Source organism: Myotis davidii, unplaced genomic scaffold, assembly GCF_000327345.1.
Source record: "Myotis davidii unplaced genomic scaffold, ASM32734v1 scaffold534, whole genome shotgun sequence".
In the NCBI taxonomy this organism is placed as follows: Eukaryota; Metazoa; Chordata; class Mammalia; order Chiroptera; family Vespertilionidae; genus Myotis; species Myotis davidii.
The window spans coordinates 586,600-605,478 of record NW_006286678.1 but is presented as its reverse complement, the minus strand read 5'-3'; the positions used below and the strand labels follow the sequence as shown (position 1 = coordinate 605,478).

General features: G+C 45.4%; 2 protein-coding genes across 4 annotated transcripts in view; one reads left to right on the top strand and one right to left on the bottom strand.

The window, feature by feature from the left end:
* Positions 1-18,879, top strand: part of RNF20 (ring finger protein 20) — an 80,400-nt gene that overhangs the window by 16,736 nt on the left and 44,785 nt on the right. The window contains exon 1 of one of the 2 annotated variants that reach the window (XM_006758408.2): positions 10,529-10,628. The exons of the other annotated variant lie outside the window; for it this stretch is intronic. The gene's annotated coding sequence lies outside the window, so the exon portion shown is untranslated. Of the gene's footprint in view, positions 1-10,528; positions 10,629-18,879 lie in introns of those variants that run through there. 2 annotated transcript variants of the gene reach the window in all.
* TMEM246 (transmembrane protein 246) lies at positions 6,954-9,804 on the bottom strand. Of its 2 annotated transcripts, XR_001512956.1 has the most exons (2): positions 7,994-9,804; positions 6,954-7,534 (listed from the first exon to the last, which is right to left on the bottom strand). XR_001512956.1 is itself a non-coding variant. In XM_015560473.1 (1 exon), exon 1 carries the CDS (start codon positions 9,581-9,583, stop codon positions 8,372-8,374), a length of 1,212 nt encoding a protein of 403 aa, XP_015415959.1. In that variant the 5' UTR covers positions 9,584-9,804; the 3' UTR covers positions 7,669-8,371. The 2 variants fall into 2 exon arrangements, 1 of the variants encoding a protein (XP_015415959.1); XM_015560473.1 differs by lacking the exon at positions 6,954-7,534 and having other exon boundaries at positions 7,669-9,804.

Sequence of the window (18,879 nt, the reverse complement as noted above, 5' to 3'; positions counted from 1 at the left end):
GCCCTCAGTTAAAATTTTTTCTCTACCTTGTGCATCCAGAATAACCTTCTTAAAATGTCAAGGTGAGTTCAAAGAAGGGTGTTCCTTCCCAGCTTGTGATAGCTGAGCTCTGGTCATCCCGCGAGAAGGACAGAGGGTGCCATGACACTGATTTAACTTGCAGTCAGCCATGAAGCAGATGAGCCATATTAAGAAACAGACTTTACACAGGAAACCCAGAGGCCACAAGACTTGGGAAGGACAATGAACTAGAAAAGCTTTAGGGAACAAAACTCACCTTGAGGGAGTGGGGGCAAGTGTGATCTTCACAATCCTCTCCATTTGAGGACCAGCAGGTTTTGTCAGCAAGGTGGGATGGGCAGAACGCTTCCTGCTTGGCTTTTCTTGGTTCTTTTATGAGAAAGGCGTGGCAAGTTGCTGGCAACAGGGTGTGTCATAGTTGGGCCAGCAGCGCTCTCTGGGGCTCATTTTTTCCTTTCCCAAATGTGTATTTTTAATTCAGTTTCAGAAAAAGATGTCACATCTTTTTTCTCATTTGGATTAGAAACCTGGACATTAGAGAGTTGCTTTTCTTGAAATGCAAGAAAAAGGAATAACCTTTCATAGGTTCAAAGATAATATTCTGGTTTTTCCTCTTGCATCAAAAGCAACATTATCTTCTCCCCAAAGCACCTGCTCCAAGAGCTGGGACAGGCTGACTCCCCCTTCACTGACCTATTTCTGTAAACAAATCTTTGTGCCAATCTTTTCCTTTGTTAGAGGGAGGCTTCTTTAGGGGGCCATGTTGTCCTCAGCAAGAGGTTGCAGAGCAGTTGAGAAAGTTGGGGTAGCTTAGAGTTCTGGTACTTTGGGGCACCTTACGTATGGCACCCTGTGAGCCCGTCACCCCAGGACTCACCCCAGTGTACTAACTCCCCGACCCGACACCAAGGTCCTAAAAGGAAGTGTTGGTAAAAGAAATTCCAAACTTAAAAGAAAGGTTTGGGGCTAGTCCCAAAGCAAAATCTCAAGGGAATGCGATAATGCTCCAGAGAACAGCCTTCTGCAGTTGATTTTATACATTAGAATCAAAGGAAAGACATAAGAAGGGTTATATGAAAGCCATTGGTGGCAGATTAAGGAGGGGGAAATCTTCAGGACTGCATAAAAAGTAAAACAGAGAGATACATACTTCTTTTACATGGGTGGTGTGGACCGTTAGCATTTCACATGTATAGTTTGTACCGTAAAGAGGGATATGGGTACGAGATAATAATGAGGAATGTTGGGGTGTCTCGCCCTGTACTGTGCCAGGGTCTGGAGAAGAGATCACCTTGACATTTGAAGAAGGATATTCTGGATGCACAAAAGCAATGGGCCGAGCTTGTCAAGGTAGAGATTAACCTATCATATAGGCCTTAGAACAGGGGTGGGCAAACTTTTTGACTCGAGGGCCACAATGGGTTCTTAAACTGGACCGGAGGGCTGGAACAAAAGCATGGATGGAGTGTTTGTGTGAACTAATATAAATTCAAAGTAAACATCATTACATACAAGGGTACGGTCTTTTTTTTCAATAGTTTTATTCATTTCAAACGGGCCGGATCCGGTCCGTGGGCGGTAGTTTGCCCACGGCTGCCTTAGAATGTGACTTTCCACCATAACTGGCTCAGTTAGGTTTTGAGCGTTTTTTTTGTTTTTTTTTTTTAATGATAAAAACATCCCATTGTGGCTACTTTTAGTTAACTGGAGGCCTGATGCATGAAATTCATGCAAGAGTAGGCCTTCCTTCCTCCGGCTGCCAGCACTGCTTCCCTCTGGCACCTGGAACCCGGGCTTCCCTCGCAGCCCGCTGGTTTGGTCGGTGGCCTGGGTCTCCCTCTGCAGGGTGATCATGGGGTGATGGCCGGGCCCCAACCAATCACATTGCACCTGCCTTGGCTGGCCTGGCGCCAGTGGGTGTCATAGTGTGGTCCTGAATGGTCTGGATGGTCTTTCTGCTGTTCAGCATTCGGTTGATTTACATATTACGCTTTTATTATATAGGATTATATAGGATGAGCTTGTCAGGCTTGCAGAGGGAGCCCATTTTGTACACAGATGACAGCATGTCTTATTCACACACCTCGGTGTCTCCACGCTCAGCACAGTACCAGTCACCCAGTAGACACTCAGTAAATGTAAGCTGACATGTAGGGCATGATGCCTGGTGTCTTCGGAAGAACAAAAATTGTCTAAAGTGTTCCTGGCATGTAATTGTGAATTTTAATGTCTTCTTTAGTGTGAGAATTAATGTTTAAGTGTGACAACAGGGGGTTAATTTGGCTGAAACAGTTCTTTTCTTTCTCTGATGTTAACTGGTAAGATAATGGGATTCTAATCTCATCAAAGCATTTTATTTCAAATGTAGAAGTGTGTTTCTACATTTTGGCGCATTTTAGGTAAAAGTTCAGCTACAGTTTTTAAAAAGCTGAGTTGTCTGAATATTGCTAATAAGAGTTAAGCATTTGTTAATATGGGGGTAAACCACTAAATTTAGATTTATGTATGATTGTTAGGTGTAGTTCCTTGCCGAAAAATACATAAACTGTGATTTTGAGTATGAAAGACACACACTATTTTTTTTTTACAAGAACTTTTAAAAGTTAAATGCTTTTTTCTTTACTTGTTCAAAAGAGGAAGACTTCTGCATGCAGATTCCAGGAAGATTAGATCCTGCCTTCTTTATCATAAGCCACATTGGAGGAGGGGCTAGCTGAAAGCCAAGCTTCTTTTGCTGAACCCCAGCTAGCGATGGAGTCTGGCTGTGTTGGGGTTGAAAAGCAGTATGGTTGAGGACAGAGGAATTGCCCAACTCGTTACCAGAGGGAAATCTACACAGACCGGTTGACTTGTGTTTCGAAAGTATGGGCTTGAATGTACAAACAACCATGGTCTGAGGTCCCCAGGCCACAGCGATGCCAGGGCTTACATCATGTTCTGGAAAAAAACACATTGGGGTGGGGTACATTCTTCGTCTAACGTGTAGCCAATGCATGAATTTTGCAAAGGACTCAGTTTATTCACATTTAAACAAAGCTGCACTAACAAAACATCAGACAGCAAAAGTCACGTAACAGATGACTTGGCCAAAGGCCAACCCTAGCACTCAGAGATACTGGTCAGTTGAAACCTATCACCCATGTAACTTGAGAGGAGCTTACTGGTACAATGTGGTGACCATTCCTTCACTCTTTCTTGTCGCTTGGCCTCAAAGTCCCAGAACAGGCTGTGGTGCCACCATGGGTGGTGGTCATGTCTAGGTAATTCCCAGGAAAAAGCAGCTGTTGCAGCCTCAAGAAGAAAACCCAGCCTTCCCCTGAAAGTAGCACACAGGGACCCCTCTGTTATTGTTCCCCCTCCCCCGGCCCCCCCCCACTGAAAACAAAACCATAATAACAACAAAGAAAAAGAGTAGGTATGTAGTTGTGCAAGGAGCTCCTTTTTGTACTTGCCATCCTATCTGGAATGCATGCAAAATTCGTTTCCAGGGTCTAACTGTACATCACAGCTAACCTTCACTGCCTCCCCTTTTTGTTCTTTTCCTTCCAATTTTCTTCCTTAGGCCCATTTCTCTTCTTCCAATATTCCTTTTTGTGGGCAGTTCTGTTAGATAGGACAAGGGTCTCAAGGTCTGGGCAGTTCTAAATGTTATTTCTTGCTAAATGTTAAAATATAGCACAGTATTTTGCAGATGCAGCAGTAAACAAGAACAATACCAAGGCTCAGTTGGGGGAGGCAGAGCTTTGCTTACTAGTATGAATCCCATCTCCTTTACTTGCTGCAAGTAAATAAAACTACCTTGCGGCAACCACATCTTGTTCTCAGTAGAACACCCCAAGCAGAGAACCCCTTCAGTTCAGTAAGTTCCACTTTAAACCCCTTTTCTTTCTCTTCCTCATTCCTTTCCTACTATGTGTCAGGTATTGCTCTAGGATTTGGGGAAGGATTACATGAAACAGAGAAGACCCTTGATATTGTGGACCTTATATTCTGTGGCAGGAGATGGAGAGGAAAAAATACCCAAAATAATAAATAAGGGAATTTCAGATAATGACCAGAGAGAACTTTGAAGGGAATCACACTGGGTGGTGTGATAATGTGACAGATGGGCCTGGGGGCAGGAAAGGGGGAGGCTGCTTGGAAAGGAAGTCTGCTGAGGGGTGAGAGGGAGGAGAATTAAAATTGAGTTCAGACCTGAGTCATAGGAAAGATTCAGGCAAAGGGAAAGCATTTCTCTTCAGAGAGAAAGGCTTTGCAGCAAGAAGCTGTGAAGCAAATGCAAGGAACGGAAGGGAAGCCGGTGTGGTTAGAGCTTGGAGAACCATGACAGGAGTGATGATGGTAAGACATGAAGTCCAAGTTTGCAGGGGCCAGAGCACATCTGGCGTGGGAGGTAATGTAGGGGTTTGAGTTTATTTTAAATGCACCACAATGCCAGGTCCTACCGAGCAAGGTAATGAATTATTTATCCAGAACACTGACTATCCACTGTTGAGCTCCTCTACATTATCCACAGACTGAGCCTATAAAGATTTCATGACAGTCGAACACGCATAAAGGATTTATTATATAAGGGAGTTTGGGACACACAGGAACAGCTGACAAATGGGAGCCCTCTGCTTCACTCTCATCATGGACCTCTTCTCTCATTTCTCTGACATAATAGAGCTGCCTCATTCCTACATTCTTATGCCACCTGTTCCTTGTTCATTTTTTATAAATTCATCATTTGCCTTTGGAGTTTCATATTTTTATCTCCAAATGATGAACATAGATGTACTTTAAAAAATCAGTTTATCCATATTTCCATGTAGGTCGTTAGGAAAAAGGTCACGATGATTTGTTCCATTCTAAACCAAAAATTCCCATTCAGCAGTGATGACTCACATTGTTGTGAATCATCTAAGTACTGGGCTGACCTGCCAGCCACAGCAGGTCTCCATGGCAGCTCTAATATATTAAGTACTTTATTTTTGCCATTAGCACTATTCAATTTCCAACTGTCTTGGACACAGCCCCACGGGTTTTCTAAATAAAATCCAACCCAAAAAAACCCCAGTGCCAGTTAATGAACATTTCTCAGCAAATTCCTTGTAGTTGGGATAAAAATATCCAGATTGTTCAGGTGACTTAAAATTACCCAGTTTTATAGTGTGTTACCGCAATTCACAACGCATCTTAGTGTATCTAAAAGTCCCACAGTAATCAACTCCAATTAGAATGCCTCTCCACCCAAATTAAGTTACCAATTAAATAAGTTCTCCCAAATGAGAAGTGTAGCCAACGTAAATTAGATTAGCCCCATCATTATATAAGTTCTACTTGTATTCTCCAGTTACACTGTAGTATTCTTACCATTCTTTCTTTAAACAACAAAAAAGAATGCAGGATTCAAGTGTTTCCATTTAAGGAATTCACTTACGAATTTTCAAGTGAACAGCCCATACTTTTGAACGGTACAATGGTGTGTGTGTGTGTGTGTGTGTGTGTGTGTGTGGTACTAATCGCCACATCACAAAAAAACATCCCATGGAAAGAAAAGACAATGACACAAAGTCTTCTCAGGATACCTCAGTGGAATGGATGCTTTTATTTTAACTAATATGTCTACACAAATACACTGTCACAAATGAGAGCTTCTTAGGCCTGATTATAATTTAAACTCTGAAAGATGAGGACTGTTAAGGGACCAGGTTAACTGACCTGTTAACCTATGTCCCTTGATATGAGAAGGGGAGTTGGGTTCTCCTCTAGTCCCCTTGCTTAGGATTAAATGAGAGACTTCAGCTTTGGTGTGAAGCTGTTAGCTGTCCTAATCAAGGACAATATACAAAAACTGGGTTCTAGGAATGAGGGACAAAAGGGAAGAAAATCTAGAAGTGGGTAGAGATAAAAGGGCAGCACTGAGCTGCAGAAAACGTCCAAGGATGACAGACTCTAGTTAAGCTCAATGGGAGGAGGTTCTTGGTGTATAGGCAGAGAAATTAGACAACGCAAAGATGGCCTTGGCCATCCAGCATGACGGAGTCAGGGGAGGGAGGTCTGCATGTGGCAGACATCTGAATTAGAAACAGCAGAAAGGTAAACCAGCCATGGTTCCGTCTTGAGCCTTTCTAGCTTACATGTGGCTCTTCTCCCACTGGACAAATACATTTTCATGAGGCAATCCAATCATGAATGCAATAAACTCTCATGAGGTCCACAGGTTGAGGGTGGTTCTATTCTCAAACATGAAGCTGATTCTGTTCTCAAACAGGGGGTGGTAAATCAGTTGCTGGGAGAGGAGGAATGAAGGTGTGGAATCCAAACATCTTGAATAAGTCATCTAGTAGCTCTGGTCACTTTGGACATTCCTGGGAGATACATAACAGGTCACTATAACAACACAACACACACTGATACCTGTTTGTTCCCCAAGGTCCACATGACAATGAGTTTCTACCATCTTAGTTTACAGAGATATTATTCAGTCCAGGTTACAATCGTATTTTACAAAAGAAAACTGGACTATATAGATATCTATAACATGGATGGGATTAACCAGAGGGGCTGGAAGTCAGAAGAGCTATGTTTCAGTCCTGCTCAGCTGTGTGAACCTGGAGAAGTTGTTCATCATCTCTGGGTCTCAGTTTGTTCATTTGTAATGTGTGGTGGTGAACCCACTGCCACCTCCACCCCCACCCCTGTATACCTCCTCCCTGTTCTTTTTTTTTTTTTTTTTAATATATTTTATTGACTTTTTACAGAGAGGAAGGGAGAGAGAGAGTTAGAAACATCGATGAGAGAGAAACATCGATCAGCTGCCTCCTGCACATCTCCTACTGGGAATGTGCCCGCAACCAAGGTACATGCCCTTGACCGGAATCGAACCCGGGACCCTTCAGTCTGCAGGCCAACGCTCCATCCACTGAGCCAAACCGGCTTTGGCCCTCCTCCCTGTTCTTAAGGGGATCCCCACATGGAAACTCCCTGTGGAAATGTAAATGCAAACAGAAGATGTGGCAGTGAAACAGACTGGACAACTGTGTGAACTCTCATGTAACCATCTGTCCTCAGGAAGGGACATGTTTTCCACTGGTCCCATAAGTATCATCCAAGGCCATTTACTTGTAATTCTCGAGAAAAGTAATTTTCAGATGATAGTCCTGGAATAAGTTCAAGAGGTGTCTCAGATCGCTTCCAGTTTGAATGAAAAATTACCTTGGTTGGAGGTGGGGGCCAAGCTGCGTTCCCTCCAAATACATTTGAGTTGTATATACTTACTACAGGGGAGAAAAGAACTAGAATTTACCCTGTGCCCTCTCCGGGCTGAGCACTTATAAGGTGTCTTACATACAGTCTCAAGGCAACTTTAAAAGGTAGGTACCACTGTCCTCATTTTACAGGTGAAGATACTGAGACTCAGAGTGGTTATGACTTGGCCAAGTTCACACCACCAGGACATGAGAGAAATCTGAAAACAACAAAAAATGCAGCGTCTTCTGATTTCATAGTCCATGTTTTCTCATGCTACCTAGAAGAAAAAGAAATGAGGGGGACGGGTTAGCCAGAAAAGTCAGGGAAAGGGATATGCAGTTAGTAAAGAGCTCACCCATTCAACAGCATTCTGCAATGCCCAATTTCCAAATAATCAGAATGAAACAGAAATCTGCAATATTAAGTCTCTAATAAACATAAGCAATCTGACTTTGATGATCCATAAGGTGCTTTCAAATTCTGCTGTGCCTTAAAGTTCTCACGAACAATACTGATTATCCGTGCACTGCAGCGCAGAGAAGAAAAAGGCAGGTAACGGACGCCAGGTCACCTGCCTCCACGCTGCCAGCACTGCACAACTTTTATTGGCTTTCATTACATCAGGTCAAGGAAACAAGCAGAATCTAGCCACGTGGTCCTGCCTGTTTAGACATCCATTCTGAATACATCCATTCTCAGGCCCAGTGAGAAAGAAATCAATCCAAAAGGATCTCACCTTTCACTAAGTTCTACCCTTAACATCCTTAAACAGTCATATCACTGTGCACGGTATTTTGGGGAGTCCCAATCTCTATCACGAAGCAGAGCTGAAAACAACTGGAGAATGTAACCGGTATTTTCACGCCCCCTCATTGGGTGGGTCAGACTGCATGAGGCAGTGTGGCTGTGTGGCGGGACAGAGGTCCGGATCTGTGGCCAACTGCTGCTCCTGCCTAGGTTCTTGACTGGTCTTTTCCTCTGCTGTCCCAGTGCCTCTATCCTCAGCAATGTTAAACAACGAAGTATCTGCAAGCGACCGTGTCTAACTAAATAAAACGCTCAGTATTTGAATCTCCAAGAAGCAGCCGATTCCAGGAAAGCATTTCTTGGCCGACTAGAGCAGACTGGGGTGAAAGTTGTACCGCAGGCTGGAGAAGAGCCCGATGTGTTTCACAAGGTTGGGTTCCACCACATAGGCCCGCTCCCCCTTGGCCCTCAACAGTGAGTACAGGGCCATGTCCTTGCCAAAGCCCTGGTGGCAGTACACCTGGGACAGGTAGGTGAGGGTCCGGCGGGCCGCAGGGGCAGGGAAGAGCATGGCTGGGGTGCAACACTCCGAAGCAGGGACCACACTGTACAGGGAAGGGCTCAGCCGCCGCAGTTCCAGGAAATAGTGCCTGCCCACCAGTTCCACCAGGCCCATGCTGTACAGGGAGAAGAAGAGCAGGACGGGCCAGCTGAAGCCCGGACGGCTGGCAAACCGCATGTATATCCAGGTTAGGATGGGCCCCAGCACCATGCCCACACCGATCCACTCCAGGATCCGCATGGGCTCTGGGTTGATGTAGTGCTGGAGCCTCTCGGGGTGATAGAGCTTTAGATAAAGGGCATCTCTGAGGTGGGGCTCGGAGAAGCGAGCCCGCAGAAGGTGCTCCAAGACGGGGAAGATCTGCTCTTCTGGAATGGCGTCGTCTTCCACCATCAGGACGTAGTCCGGGTTGTAGGTCTGCAGGGAGGACTCCAGGCAATAGACGTAGTCCTGCTTCTCTTTCTCAAACGAGTTGGTCGAAGGGTCGTCGCCGTAATCATCCTCAGTGCCCTCATAGCGGTTGGCCACGGGGACGTACTTGGACAGCAGCTTGGCATCCACATGGCTCACGCTGCGCTCCACATTGCACAGGAAGAGCTGGTGCCCCTCGCACTGGGGGCCGCACTGTTGAAGCAGCCGGTGGAACTGGGACACCACCTGCAAGACATAGTGGAAGCCAGGCTGCCTGTCCACGGTGACGATGGTGATGACCAGCCAGGGGCGGGGGGTGGCCTGCCAGACGATGGGCACTGAGCCGTTGGCGGAGGGCAGCTCCTCAAAGTAGTGGAGGGCAGCTTCACCCTCTTTCAAGCTTTGTTGCAGGTAATCTTGGCTCATTTGGTTCAGATGCCAATGGCGAAGGTAGAAGTACGAGTGTAGAAGCCGGTGACAGGCCAGGGGGGCCAGCAGGCCGAACGTCACCACGGTCAAGATGAAGAGCTGGACAGCTGTGCTGCCCCAGGAGAGCCGCCTCAGCCTCCGGAGGAGCATGGCCGCGGGGGAGGCGGATGTGCTCATGAGGTCAACTTCTGGTCAGGTCTGGTCCCGAGAACAAACCATCCTGGACTGTAGGCCCAATTCAGTGCAAGTCAAACCTAAAGAAAGAGGAGGAAGAGAATGGTAAAGGGACAGAACTCAGCGTGTATCAAACTCGAAATTCCAGTTCTAGGTTGTGTAGCTATTAGAAATGAGCATGGGTGGGGAAACCTTTTTCTGCCAAGGGCCATTTGGATATTTATAACATCATCCTCAACTTAAAAATTAGCCTGCTATAGGCTCACTCTCCCTCCTGGGAGCACACCCTTGCTTTTCCCTTCTCCTCTTCTTCCCTGACAGGCAGACATTTTCTCAACTCTAAGGGACCCCATGAGACTTGCAGCCAGGGGAGCAGTGGGCAGTGGCAGCTCATCCTGGGCTAAACCCCCAGAACCTCTCCCCAAAGCCCCTTTTCTCTGACTCCTCCAGTGAGCTGACAGCAGCCCCACCTAAGCTCACTTCTTTCCCATAAAGCTTCTAGAAAGCCAAAGCGCCCCGCCCAGACTCTCCCGTTGCCTGCATCCTAGGCCCTTCCTTGTTTCACTGTCCCAGCTTCAGTAAATGTGCCCTCACAATCACCTGGATTCATGCTGTGAAATCTTTCCTGCACAAATTAAAAAGAAAAAAATTAGCCTGCTGTATTTGGTCAAACATTTAATTCACTCACTCCTAATGCCTTGGCAGGGCCAGACCAAATGATTTCATGGGCCTTCTACAGCCTATGGGCCGGACATTCACCAACTCTGCACTAGAGACTTAAGTATTTTCTCCAGTGCACTACCTTTGGTTGTATCTGTCAATAACCTCTTGGATTCTTCTCTTCTGTTATTTCTGTGAGTAATGAAACCTTGGTACTCCAACCGAGTCTCTACATCTACATGTTTTTGTTACTCCTCACCTGAGGATACTTTTCCATTGGTCTTTAGGAAGAGTGGAAGAGAAAGGGAAAGACAAACATCGATGTCAGAGAAACACATCAATTGATTGCTTCTGACCAGGTCCAGGGCCTGAGGGGCCTGCAACCAAGGTATGTGCCCTTGACAGGAATCGAACCCGGGACCCTTTGGTCCGCAGGCTGACGCTCTACCCACTGAGCCAAACCAGCTGCAAGTATGTCAAACTCAAAGGCTACCATGGGCCAAATAAACAAGGTTTAAGTTTCTGTGGACCGAAAAAAAACCAAGAGCTTCAATTTTCATAGAAACGTAGGTTTATTTCAATAGAGACATGCTGAATACAAAGGGCTGGAATAAACAAGTAATCGTTAATATAAAAGAATAGAATATTTTAATAAAAGTTAATATTTTTCTTGAACACTAACTTACCAGTACTAGACACTGAATAACTGCACAATTAATAAGCATAACGCAAATAAACCTATTTTTCTTGTCCTCCAAAAGTGAAATATTTTCTGTTGCGCACACCAAACAAGTCAGTCCAAGACTAATGACGTGGCAATCGGCTGCTAAAATATTCACTGCTAGTATTAGTGGAGAGAAATGGTGCACCTGTGCATAAGGCGTGTAAAGGAAATGAATGCAACACGATTATAGTAATGAATCATTAGCGAGCCTTGTAGTTCGTTATTAATAACTAGAGGCCCAGTGTAAGTAATTCATGCACTGAAGAGTCCCTAGGGGCTGTCGGCTGCCGGCTGGGTATTCCCTCCCTTTCCCTAGCTGCCTGCCAGCACCAGGGCCTTCCTCCCTTTCCCCCACTGGCCTGCCCCCCGCTGGCCGGCCCCCTGGTCGAACTCTGGAAGAACTCCAGTCGATGGGACAATTTGTATATTATAATGGTTTCTTACATACCATTATATTTGCTGGACCACAACAATATTCGTTGTGGGCCACATGTGGCCCATGGGCAGTGAGTTTGACATGCTTGGGCTAGTGCAGTGGTCAGCAAACGATGGCTCGTAAGCCATATGCGGCTCTTTGGCCCCTTGAGTGTGGCTCTTCCACAAAATACCATGTGCAGGAGCGCAAGTACAGTGCGATTGAAATTTTATGGCCCATGCGCAGAAGTCGGTTTTCAGCCTGGGCGAGTCTATTTTGAGGAAGTGGCGTTAGAAGAAGTGGGGGGTGGACATATAGAGAGGATGAACGAAAGGAGATAGACGAAACAAGTATACAAGACCAATGTGGATGGGAGAGTTGGAAGGGGTCGACCTCAGCGAACGTACCTCAATCAGCTTGAGGACGTTTTTAGCAAAGGCCAGCTTAGGAGCACTCTAATTAATTTAATAACAGTGTACCTACCTATATAGTTTAAGTTTAAAAAATTTGGTTCTCGTAAGAGATTTCAATCGTTGTACTGTTGATATTTGGCTCTGTTGACTAATGAGTTTGTCGACCACTGGGCTGGGGCATACAGATGCTTAGTTAGGTTTACAAGGTGCCAGTAAATTACCAGGTATGCAAGTTTATTATGTTAATTAGGAGTGACACAGACATGGGTTCTTAAAACAGATGCAAAAAAGCAATGCGTGACACACACAAAAATAAGTTTCAACCTAAATGCATTGTAAATACTTGATGTAATTTCTGAAAACTGTATTTTCTACACATCCCAACCCCCCCAAAGTGACTATTTACAGTTTCCTGAAATGTCTTTGTTAACATCTTCCATTCTTATTTCCCTAATCTTATGCAACTATACTTAAAAGTGAATATTAATTTAATCCTGATTGCTCTCCCATTTTATTTTATTTTACTTTTATTTTAATCCTCACCTGAGGATACAGTGTATTGGGTTTTTTTTTTAGTTGGTTTTAGAGATGGGGGAGGGGGGAGAGTAAAACATCAGTCAGTCACCTCCTATATGAGCTCCAAACCCGCAACCTAGGCATGTGTCCTGACTGGGAATCAAACCCACAACCTTTTGGTGTACAGGATGGCACTCCAACCAACTGAGCTACCTGGCCATGGCTCCCATTTTACTTTTTACTACCATGGGAACCAGTGAGAGAAAGGATCTCCCCTGTACAAGAGAACTCTAGAGACCCAGATTTTAGGAAAGAAGGAAATGTCTGAGGTTGGCAGAGATGGAAATGGAAGAGACAGATGCCCCCAGCCAGTTCCATAAAGAAAGGTAGAGTGACATGACGACTCAGAATACAGGTCAGGTATGTGTTGGTCGGGATCCCAACCTGGCCACTCACTTAGTGGGAAGTCACTTCACTCTCCACACCTTGAATTCCTAACCTCAAAAACGGAGACAATAATGCCTATCGCATAGGGTTTCTGTGAAGATTAAATGTGTTTCAGAGCATGGACAACAGTGTGGTGACTGCGGGGAGACAGGGTAGAGGTAGAGGTCGAGAGTATAGAATTCCAAACATCTCTACAGTGCAGCAGGTCCTCAAATAACGTTGTCTACTTCTAATATTGATGAGATGCTGTAGGACCCTAACTCTTATTTATATCAATTAGAATCTATGGTAAAACTGGTTTCATTATACATCATTTCCCTTAAAGTTGAAAAAAGCCATTAGTGATGTTAAGTGAGGACTACTATGTGATGACATAGTAAATTCCAGGAAGCAGACAGACAAGTCTCATTTCAGCAAGAGAAGCAGATGATCCTGGGAAAGCTCAGAGGTGAGACAGACTCTCTCAGTGCCGGATCTGAATAGCACTGAAAAGGGAGATAAGTAGGGAGAGATCCGAATGGGACACAACCCCAGCTGGCTGGTTTGTGACTTCTAGAGTACTGGTTGCTGCTCTCCGGGATCTGCTGCGGTCAAGGGAGTTAATAAATCACGGGTTGCACATCTCCATGGCCTCGCCGGCTCCACGTCACTGCTAGTGGAAAACAGGGACTGAAATGGGGTTGAGCTCACAATCCTGCTAGCCAAGGCGGCCTTGGGAACAGTCACCCAGGTGGTTTCCGGCCTGTTCTCCCTACCCAAGAGAGCTGTACCCACTTAGAAGGAACAAAATACAGCCAACAGAGAAGGCCTGCAGCTTAGAAAGTGCAAGACACTTATTAAGTGCTAAGATGACAACGTGATCTTAATGACAGAGCCCAGCTCTGTGTTTGGTATAAAACTGCTATCCATCCTCCTTCATCACACTTTTCTAGTGACGGTTTTTGGTAATGCAACAATGTGACACTCCTTAGTCTAGGGGTGGGATTTTTTCAGGAGTGAGTGTGTATGTGTGTGTGTGTGTGGAGGGTCATACAATTGATTTGAAATATGAATCTGATCATGTCAATCTCTTGCTTAAAACCCTTCTTTAGCTTCCCTTTGATCTCTCAATAAAATCCAAACTTCCTATCATGGTCCACAAGGCCCTTTCTGATCTGGACCCTGCCTTTCTCCTTCATCTTGTTGCACTGCCTCCCTTTCTCAGTACGTTCAAGACTAGAAGTTGGCAATATCTTTCGGTAAAGTGCTAGACAGTAAGTGATATTTTAGACTTTGTGAGTCACACACTGTGTCTGTTGCATATTCTTCATAGACTTTTGTTGTTGTTAATCCTCACCCGAGGATATTTTTCCCCTTGATCTTTAGAGGGAGTGGCAGAAGAGAGTGAGAGGAAGGTAGAAGGAAACATCCATGTGAGAGAGATACATTGATCGGTTGCCTCCCACATGTGCCCCGACAGGTAGAAGGGAACTAACTAGGTGGCTTAGGGTGGGATAAAACATTTTATTAAATACCTATTTACACCTTTGGGTTTAAAGGTACTGACTTATAGAAAATACATTTTCAGCTTTAATATATTTGACAGAAGTATCCAATCCTAGCAGTTTTATGTATAATAGGAGCTTATTAGATTCCTTGCTAACCCTTGGTTCAGCCAGCCTCCCCCAGCAAAACATAAGCTTATCTGTCTTGATCACCAGGGATAGCCAGCACCTAGCACTACTGGAGGGTAAAGTCCACAACATTTATTGAATGAACAAACTGATTAGATATGACTGGAGAGACCCTGAAAGCATCAAGTTCTCCCAGGCCCTTGGCTTCCTAAATGTATTGTCTACAAACTCAAAGGCTAACACAGGCCAAATTCACAAGGTTTATGTGGGCCGCAAAAAAACAAAGCTTCAATTTTCATAGAAACATAGGTTTATTCTGATAGAGACATGCTGAATACAAAGGTCTGAAATAAAAAGAGTAATCCTTAACATAAAATAATAGAACGTTTTAATAAAAGTTAATATTTTTTTCTTACCAGACACTGAATAACTGCACAAATTAATAAGCATAACACAAATAAACCTATTTTTCTTGTTCTCTGAAAGCGAAATACTTCCTGCTGTGCACACCAAACAAGTCAGTACAAGACTAAGGATGTGGCAATCAGCCACTAAAATATTTGCTCCTAGTATTAGTGGAGAGAAATGGTGCGCCTGCACATAATGAATGAATGCAACACCATTATAGTAATTAGTCATTAGCGAATGTTGTAGTTAGTTATTAATAATTATATATAGCAGGATATTGTAAAAATTAAGTTACGAAATTTTTATTAAAATGTTTCTTACATACCGTTATATTGGATGGGCTACAAAAATATTAGTTGTGGGCCGCATGTGGCCCATGGGCCATGATTGTGACATGTTTGGTCTAGGACAGCAGTTGCCAAGCGGTGGTCCGTGAGGTTTGAAAGGTTGGTGACCGCTGGTCTAGGATCTTGCTAAGGGGCCTCGTGTGCTTGCAGGGCTGGCTCCAGAATTTCTGCACAAAAGAGACTTGTGTGTTCCAGGTAGCAGAGGGGAGGGAGAGGACTTTTGTAAAGCTATGCTTATAAAGCAAGCATGAAGATGTGCCTTAGATTTCATTATTTATTGGGATGGAAACTAAAGAACCTAGTGCTGATATAAAGAGGACCTTTAATCCCAGGCAATTTCCCTACTGTGAGCAATGAAATCATTAACATCTCAGAAATCTCATTTTAAAGATCTGGTGTGAGAAGGCTGTTCTACTGATGATTAGTGAAGGAGAGGGATTCTGTACAGAGAACACATGGTCTCTGCTGACACTGATCAGCTCTTGCCAGGGTGATGAACAGCCCCAGATTTTTTTATCCTCACCCAAGGATGTTTTTTTATTGACTTGAGGTGGGGGGTTGGGGGGAGAGAGAAACATTGATGTGAGAGAGAAACATCAATTAGTAGCCTCCTGCACCCTTGCCCACTGGGGATACAACCTGAAACCTAGGTATGTGCTGACCAGGAATCGAACCCAAAACCTTTTGGTGTACAGGACAACGCTCCAACCAAATGCGTCACCTCGCCAAGGCCACAGCCCCAGATCTGCAGAGCTGACAGTAACAGCCCGCATTTCTTGGTCGCTGGTCTGTGGACAGCTACAGCTCAGCTTGGGTTCAGCTCCAGACTGCGGGTCAGAATCCGGTCACTGCACATACATCCCTTTCCCATCAGGTTGCAGAACGGCCACCTGGGCATGCTCTTTTGCTGGATGGCAACTATACGAGAATCAAAATATGCAGATACATTTACAGCCTCGCTGAAGTGTGCCATAGGTCAAGTCCACTCACCATGCACTGGCCAAAGCCGTGAGCCAGAGAAATGTACTCCTCCCCAGAGCAGAGGAAGGGAAAGCAGCAGACCGGTTTCTAAGCCCTCAGGAACAAAGATAGGATCTCGCAATCTGCTCAGAGAGTCTGGGACATTTCTAGAATGCTCATAAGGCATCTGGCTCCCTATCATGATAGACTGTATAGGTCAGAACAGGCTATAGCAATGACCCCAGAGTCCCAGGGGTTTATAAAATCCGAGGTTTAATTCTTGCTCACATTACTTGTCCGTTATGGGTCGACTGTCTCTGCTCCATGTCATCTACACTCCAGGACCCAGGCAGACAGAAGTGCCTCTCCTTCCCAGAACATAGCTGGTTTTGTGGCAGAGGGGAAAGGGGCAGATAGGGAGTCACAAGCTGGCTCTCACAGCTACAGCTCGAAATCACTCACATCATGCCCACCTGCATTCACTGACCAGGGCAAGGCACATAATAACTCTGAAGCACTACAGGGCAGAGTTATGTAATTTTCCACAAGAAGGGGGTTCTAAAACACACATGGCCAAGCCTAGAGTCATTGATTAGGGAAATGTATGTCTCTCCAGGGAGGGGCAGAAAATGTCTTGAGCAATAACGCAATCTAGCACACCCACCTTCAGCCGCGGGAGCTGGGGTCAGATCCCCCATTCAATGATCAGATGTCTGGTTTCCCTAAAATCCAGCTACATGAAGTCATGTAGGCATTGAGGGCCATGTTCTTGTTAGCTTTTAAAACCTCTTAAAGGATTTAACCAATTGCTGCACAGTGGCATGCGGTGACCAATACCACCTAACATTGACTTCACTTTACTGACCCAGTTTTAAGATAACTGGCGTTAGCAGCAGAACAGACCTGAAAGCCTAGAATTTTCCATTGGCAGCTTGAGGGAAGGAGTTCTCCACTCCCAGCCCAGTCATAGGGGTAGGACAGACGAAGAATCACTCTGATTGCCCTTTCCAGAATTCCATGGTCTCCATGATGACGCCAGTCAGGCCCATACTCCAACAATGTTGTCTACTGATTGGCATCGGAGAGGCGGCCTGGAAACAGCCTTACCTTCACAGCCCCGATTCTAAGGCACAAGGATTACTGAAATCCTCGTCTATCCCTTGCCAGTGCCCTTTGAACCACAAACAGTTCCTAAACTGGACTGTGCCTGCTACCATGTCTAGGATGGAGCTGTCAGGGAAGGCAATGAAGGACAAAGACACCAAGAAATGACCAGGAAACAGGGCTAGGATGAATAAATGGAGCGATTTGACAGCGGCAATCACAGTTTAGTGCACCTTCTGAAGACTAAGCTGAAGGGTCACAGGAGGAGGGGAGGCAGAACACCAGGCTGAGCTGCACATTACGAGGTAACAACCCTGTGACACACGTTTCCCAAGCCAGCCCCCTCCACACACCGCACCACCACCTGGTCCAAAGGCCGGTGCGTTCCGACTTCTCACGCCTGTCCAGTCACTTCCCACGTCCTAGCCATTCCTCTTCTCTCCCCGTCTTGTCCTGCTTTACTTCCATTCCCCGGTCACTCCTCACAGCCTCCATCCAGGCCAGCTGACTGCAACAGGCTCCCCAAAGGCTTCTGACGTCCAGAGTGAGCTGTTTTGGTCCCAATGAGACAGGACAGGAAGTAGTTAAGGGGAAATCCCAACAAGTGGAATGAGGATGTAGGAGCAGAGCTGACATCCTCTCACCAGAGCCCCCACTTCCACGCATAATCAAAGGGAAAGTGTATCCAAGACCCCCCCTGAGGTGGTCTCAGAAGTTAAGGATAACGAGGCCCGCCCCCAACCAGAGGCAGAGGCAGAATCAGAATTGGGCACAGCAACTGCTGGGGCCCTGGGAACACGTAAAGTCACAAGAATAGATAGTCCACGTGCGAAACACACCCGTGAGGTGGCCCATGTCCATTTGGATGCGTACTTTTGCTTCTTTCACAGCCTCACCCCCGCCCTGGCTCTTTCTTTTTCTCTGCCTGAGTAAAACTTGCTTTGTTCTCACTTCAACCAGTCTTAACATTTTTCCTGTGCAAATCAAGAACCTGGAGGTCACCTGACAGGAGTCCCTGACACACAGGCCCGGAGCCAGCCCCTGGCACTGAGGTGATCTGGTAACAGCAACACTTGCTAATCAGGTGAATTTGTGTAAAGAGATCATTTGATATCTCCAAGGCTGTTTTGCTTCTCTGCAAAATGGAAAATAAAAGCTATCTCATTTATGGAGGTGTGGAGATGAAATGAGACAACAGTTATGAAAGGCCTTTGTCAGACATGAGACACTGCAAATGATGGGAATGTTTTATATTATCAGCATCCGACACGCGGCAGCACAGGTCTGAACGTGGCACTCTTTCTGTAGAACTGTTTCAGGGAGTCCCCGATGACTGCAGAATGAAGTCCAAATTCTTCACAATCCAGTTTTCCACTCTGTCCAGACCCACTTCTTCTCCCAGAGGCTACATCAACCATCAGGAGTCAGCTCAAATACACTCTTCCAAAAGCCAACCCTGATCTCTGCCGACAAGAAATAACCTTTCTTCTTCTCAAATGCTGGGGCACTTCACTTGAACTTTCCCCAAAGACATTCCTTTGCCACTTCCTACTTTAGACTGTACCTATTCATAGCTACCGCTTATTAAGCTTCCAACTACATATCCAAGTATTGTACTAGACTCGCATTATTTCTTCTGACCGAAATAACACTCTCAAATAGTAATGGAACTAATCCCATTTAAATGGGGAG